Source organism: Erigeron canadensis, chromosome 2 (assembly GCF_010389155.1).
Source record: "Erigeron canadensis isolate Cc75 chromosome 2, C_canadensis_v1, whole genome shotgun sequence".
NCBI classification, from domain to species: domain Eukaryota; kingdom Viridiplantae; phylum Streptophyta; class Magnoliopsida; order Asterales; family Asteraceae; genus Erigeron; species Erigeron canadensis.
Genome location: NC_057762.1, coordinates 6085009 through 6090816, shown reverse-complemented (window position 1 = coordinate 6090816; position 5808 = coordinate 6085009). Strand labels below are relative to the sequence as shown.

The window sequence follows — 5808 nt, the reverse complement described above, 5'->3', positions numbered from 1 at the left end:
TATCTTCTTTAAAATCAATTACTTTTAAATTAATAACTACATTATCGGTGTTGTCACACCTTTGTCCCACCACCACTTGTCAATGCCGCCACCACTCACCGCCACCACCACTACTTCCCGTCACTACCACCTCAACGTCGCTGTTACCGCCATCACCAATACGTTGCACTAATATATGTCTAGTTATTTCAACAAAGGCCAAATTAAATTTAAATATATATATAAACCTCGATTATTTTCTTAAAAAGAAAGAATCTTTATTAAATAAGCTTAGAGACTAGTTAAATGATTTTAGAATATTATGCTGTTGAAAAAATAATTTAGAAAAATAAAATAAAATCCAAATAACCCAATTTGTTCATGTCAAATGTCAACATTGTTGTCTTGCACACATACTACCACCTCAATGTATGTGAGCCTTTTTAGCTTATTCTGTTACACATGACAAAACCACACCCCCTTCTTCCATCTCAAACTCTCACTCGTTTCTATCACTTTCTCCCCCTTTTTCCTTATAAACCCAAGACAACAAAACACAAAAATTCCATTCTTTTCTTTTCTAAACAACGCTTTTTAACAAACAAAACCATCAAAAACATGTTGTTGTTTACACTTCTACTTCACTCCAATCACAAACACTTTTCATAACACAAGCACAACAATGATCATCTTCACCAAAAACAACTATGTGTTTTTCATTCCCATTTTCTTTCTTGTTTTTTCTTCTTCTTTCTTCACATCAGCTTATGCAACATCACCACCTGCAAGTAAGTTTTCTACAATTACAAATATAATTTTTTCTTGTATTCACTTTGTAGGAGCAACTGGGTTCGAATCTTACAAGAGGCATAATTGAATTTAAGTGGTTGAATTACCTTGACACTATCTCTGCCAGGGGTTATGTGGCTACCAATTCGGTACATGGGTTATGTGGATACCAATTCGGTAAATGGATCAAACGGTTCCTATCAATCTTACAGTTTTTTTTTTATAATGGGGGTGACTTATTTATTTACTTATATGGTATAATTTTAATTTTGGAGGTTTATGAGCTTATTTTTTAATTTTAAGTCTAAAAATAGCTTATCAAAGATAAGCCCAACTTTAATAAGCTTCAAATATAGCATCTGCATTATTATTCAAGATTAAAAAAAAAAAAAAAAAGGTTATTAACTGTTTGATATAAATTGCAGAAATTGTGAGCAGCATTGCATCAAATGTGGCATCTGCACTATTCAAATGGCTCTGGTCTTTAAAACCCGCAGCCAAAATTGGCATGGGTTTGTTTTTTTTTTTTCCATTTTCTACACCCCATAAATGTGATTTTCAAGAATCTTGAAAAAAAAAAAGGTTGAAACTTTTTTTTTTTTGAAACTTTTTGAATTTATTAAAAAGTTGGTGAAATATGGTTCTGAGTCGTTCAAAATAGTAATGTTTACAATGTTTACAAAAGTTGGTGAATTTATTAAAACTTTTTGAAACTTTTTGAATTTATTGAAACTTTTTTTGAATTTATCAAAAAAAGGTTGAAACTTTTTTTTTTTTTTTTGAATTTATTAAAAACAGGTGTTCCGAGTCGTTCCATGGTGAAATATGAAGGTGGGTATAGTGTAGAGACAGTGTTTGATGGGAGTAAACTTGGGATTGAGCCATATTCAGTGGAGGTAACTTCATCTGGGGAGATTCTTGTTTTAGATTCACAAAATAGTAATGTTTACAAAGTCTCAACACCCTTATCAACATGTAAGTCTTTTATTATGCATTGTGATATTCGTATCATTGTTTTTGATTAATGTACCACAAAATACAAGCTTTACAGCTGACTGTGCAAGCCAGTATTGCACATGTGTGGTACATTAATCAAAACAAATGGTACCAATATCATTCCCTTTTATTATTATTACAGTATTATCCTTATTATAAAGTTTGAATTTTGATCATATGGTTCTGAAATGTGATAGTCCTTGTTTGATGAAATGTGTCCCTAAATAACTGTCCACATCTTAAAATGTTGAATGAATAAATTCGCGTTACCCTAAATTGAAAATGGTAAAGGATAAGATCGCTATCGTTTACTAGAAAGTAAGCTACAGTGTGTGTATTAATCTAGCGTACGATTATTTAGGACAGAGGGAGTGATATAGTAACTTTAGGCAAAATGTTAACTTTAACATTAGTGTTTTTACAATAGAAAAAATTTCAAGAGCAAGTTTTTAGTTATTCAAGCAGTATTTGTGGGTCTTGAAAATGACTAGAAAAAAGTCAAAATTTGTCACTATCTTTAATTAGTAACATAGTAGCAACATGTATTATTTTGCAGTTTTGTTAGATGGTTTGTATACAAGATCAGGGAGGTATTTTGATATGTAGTTGAAACCAATCACAAGGAAGTAATAAGTTTTGGAGTTTTTGGGAACACATAGTTATTAATCTCAAATAATTTAGGGTGAAGTAATTGTAACATTTAGCTCTCCTTTTTCAAGTTGCAACGGTTAGTTGGTTTCGAAATGGATGTGATTTTAGATTAAGTTGCAATGAGATGAGGAATCCAAGTTAAGTTGCTTCACGAATTGTCTAAGAATAATAGTTGAGGACTCAGGATGGATCCACTTTTTGGATATGTGATATGTCTATGCTTTTGTTTAGAAGAATACTCATCTTTAAGTACAAATAATTTGTTTTACTAATCATTTAGAATATATTCTGTTTTGTGTTTTCTGTTATGGCCTGCTTTTTCCTTAAAAAGCTTAAATCTTGTTATTGATTGACTAAACTTTATTCTTCTTAGATACAGTTCAAACTCCCTTTTTGTCTTTTCTTATATAATAACGAGACTTAGAATCTTGGAGAAGAATCATGCTTTTATACTTATTCTATTTGTCTAACTCAGTATGTCTTTTGAGTTTCGGTTCATATGCATTTTAATCATTGGACATGAATTTGTTTCACTCTCCCGTAATTTATGAATTGTATGAATTGTTGTCACAGATAGCCGGCCAAAGCTACTAGCTGGTTCACCTGAAGGCTATTTTGGGCACGTAGATGGGAGGCCAAGAGAATCCAGGATGAACCACCCGAAAGGACTGACAGTGGATGACAGAGGAAATGTGTATGTGGCTGATACCATGAATTTGGCTATTAGGAAGATCAGTGATGCAGGTATTTTGGATTTTTGGCGAAAACATATGAATAAACACAGAAGAATGCACGACGGGCATACGTTTAAAATCGTTGAAGTATTAAATAATCTACCATCATTATGTACAGGAGTTGTAACCATAGCTGGAGGAAACGGGGCAAGAGGGACTGGTCACATTGATGGTCCAAGTGACAATGCAAAATTTTCAGATGACTTTGATATAATATACGTTGCTAGTAGCTGCTCTCTTTTAGTTATCGATAGAGGTAACCAGGCAATTCGAGAAATCCAACTTCATGAGGATGATTGTTCTTCTTATCAGTATGACGGCGAACACCATTTAGGTATAAAATGCAAATCTGACTCTCATCACTATTCTCCCCCATAAATTACCAGTTTCTAAACTCCTGAAAAGCTGATTATTATTTCAGGGATAGCAGTTCTTGGTGCTGCTGTGTTCTTCGGTTTCATGCTAGCCTTATTGCAACGTAGAGTTTCTGCAATGTTTTCATCGCAAAGTGTAAGCATTCATAAAGTTAAACTTCGATAACATTACTTACTGTTGGGTATGAAGTCAGATCTGAACGCCAAAACATAAGTTTGCCTATCCAAGTTTTGCCGATAATGGCCACAAACAACACTTGAGACAAAATGCTAGTTTTTTAAATCTCCTTCAGATCCAATAGCACCTAAGCATGTCGATGGGAATACACATGGGTTCCCTGAAAGTTGTGTGTGTGTGATTGTGTGTGTGGTGTAATAAAGAAAATAAGAACAGAATTCGTTATTTTAGTACGTACGAATATACTTTCACAATTGTAATGCATATACAGGTTATAAAACAATGTATCCCTATTTATGCCCCACTGTAATTAGAGGTGGCTCACAATTTCGACTCTTTTACTCATGAATGGGTTGATTCAAACTATATATTTGTCCATAATAGGTCGAAGAGTAAATTTAGAACATCTGGCTATTACCTTAAAAGGAAACAGGTCAAATGAGTTGCAAGTCACCCAAAACTTGTTTTAAGTATCAACCCTTTTCTTTGAACAGTTGGTTGTTAAATTGTTATCTGAATAATACAACTTTTGTAATCACAGTTGACAACTTGACTTGCGAATGATTTTTAAAAATGCAAAAATATGGACAACTAGTGTTTCTGATAAAACCAGCCAGACCACTAACAAAATATTATGTGTTTTGACTATTTACCCAACCCACCCATATTGCCACCTTGAGTTGTAAATCGTTAAATTTCACCGTATTAGATATTGCGTAGTCAAATTTATTATATTCTACTTTTTTCTTTTATTCATTTGTCCATATAAACTTTTTTCTTATGAATGGTGTTAGTCTTCTTCATATGCAATAGTGTAATTCGTGAGACTTGTAAGAAGATTCTGAGGTAACTGAACCTTGAATCTAATCGAGTTTCTAAGACACAAGTATACTGTGTTTTTGTGTTATCATTTATTTCTAATACTATTATTACTGTATGTAAATAATGATCATAATTTTTACTACAGGATCCAAGACCTACAATGCACACAATTCCACCACCTGTACATCGAAGGGTTCTGAAATCAGTTAGACCGCCCCTAATTCCTCCAGAGGACGAGAACGAAAAAGAAGAAGAGGGCTTATTTGGTTCACTTGGGAAACTTTTTATCAAAACCGGAACAACTGCATTTGAACTCTTAGGTGGTTTATTCGGTTCCAAAGCGAAACCACTCCATCCTCAACTTCAAATGAATTACCAGCAACCCACTTCATATCCCAACACCTGGCCCATGCAAGAAAGCTTTGTAATTCCACATCAAGATGTACCCCCGCCACTAGATACCCGAAAACCATTCCCGTTTATGACCAAGAACACAGAACCTGCAGAAAGACCACGCCCTTCTAAGCAGACTCGATATCTCTATGGGGGACAAAACAGTGAATACTACAATCAGCAACAACAAATGCAACAATTTCAACAACTGCATCAACAACAACATCTTCGGCAACAACATCATCAGAAACACCATTCATCAGGTCCTCAGACTTACTATGAGGAAAAGAGCGAGACAACCAAAGAGGTGGTTTTTGGGGCTGTTCAAGAACAAGACAGAGAGCATGGAGCTGTGGTGATTAAGGCTGTTGATTATAGTAATCACCCGAATTATGGTGGCCAGAATGTTCGATCCAGGTATAATTACATGGGTTATGCATATGGTTCGTATTCATGATGGTTTTATTTGTGTTTCAATATTAGTATGAACATGTATGAATATGATGATAGATATCTTGTAGCATAGAAATTTAAATGTTATTCCAGTAGCTGTACTAGTTTTGGGTTTGTATTTAGGAGGAATTAACAGTTTTCCCCTCACAAATCAAGAATTGTTGTATTTAAATGTCTGCTAATGATTTTCAACTTACAACTAAAGATGACAATGTGGGTGGACCATGTACCTAGGGTTTTGCAGAATTGATTGAATTCTTCTATAAGCCATGTAATAACAAGACAACTTCAGAATATGTTTTCTTTTTACTTTATTTTAGGGCTATAACTAACATGAAATATTTGTAATGCATGACGATTGATCCTTATTTTTAAGGGAATGATTATTTTCATGTAAAATTGTTTTTTTGCAAGTTAATCATGGGTCTAAGCGCTATGG

The 5808-nt window shown here is 33.8% G+C and overlaps 1 protein-coding gene across 1 annotated transcript; it reads left to right on the top strand.

The window, feature by feature from the left end:
• Positions 1 to 467: 467 nt before the first annotated feature.
• Positions 468 to 5573, top strand: LOC122588485. Its single transcript, XM_043760613.1, has 7 exons — positions 468 to 767; positions 1194 to 1280; positions 1567 to 1743; positions 2989 to 3159; positions 3268 to 3483; positions 3571 to 3659; positions 4669 to 5573. The coding sequence occupies exons 1-7, from the start codon at positions 662 to 664 to the stop codon at positions 5371 to 5373; spliced, it is 1551 nt and encodes a 516-aa protein (XP_043616548.1). The 5' UTR covers positions 468 to 661; the 3' UTR covers positions 5374 to 5573.
• Positions 5574 to 5808: the final 235 nt, after the last annotated feature.

What these genes read in the sequence shown, in the direction of transcription:
- LOC122588485 (XM_043760613.1), top strand. Translation starts at nt 662, where the DNA reads ATGATCATCTTCACCAAAAACAACTATGTGTTTTTCATTCCCATTTTC. An exon ending in TGCAACATCACCACCTGCAA is followed by an intron (nt 768 to 1,193) that starts GTAAGTTTTCTA and finishes TATAAATTGCAG; the next exon opens with AAATTGTGAGCAGCATTGCA. An exon ending in CGCAGCCAAAATTGGCATGG is followed by an intron (nt 1,281 to 1,566) that starts GTTTGTTTTTTT and finishes TATTAAAAACAG; the next exon opens with GTGTTCCGAGTCGTTCCATG.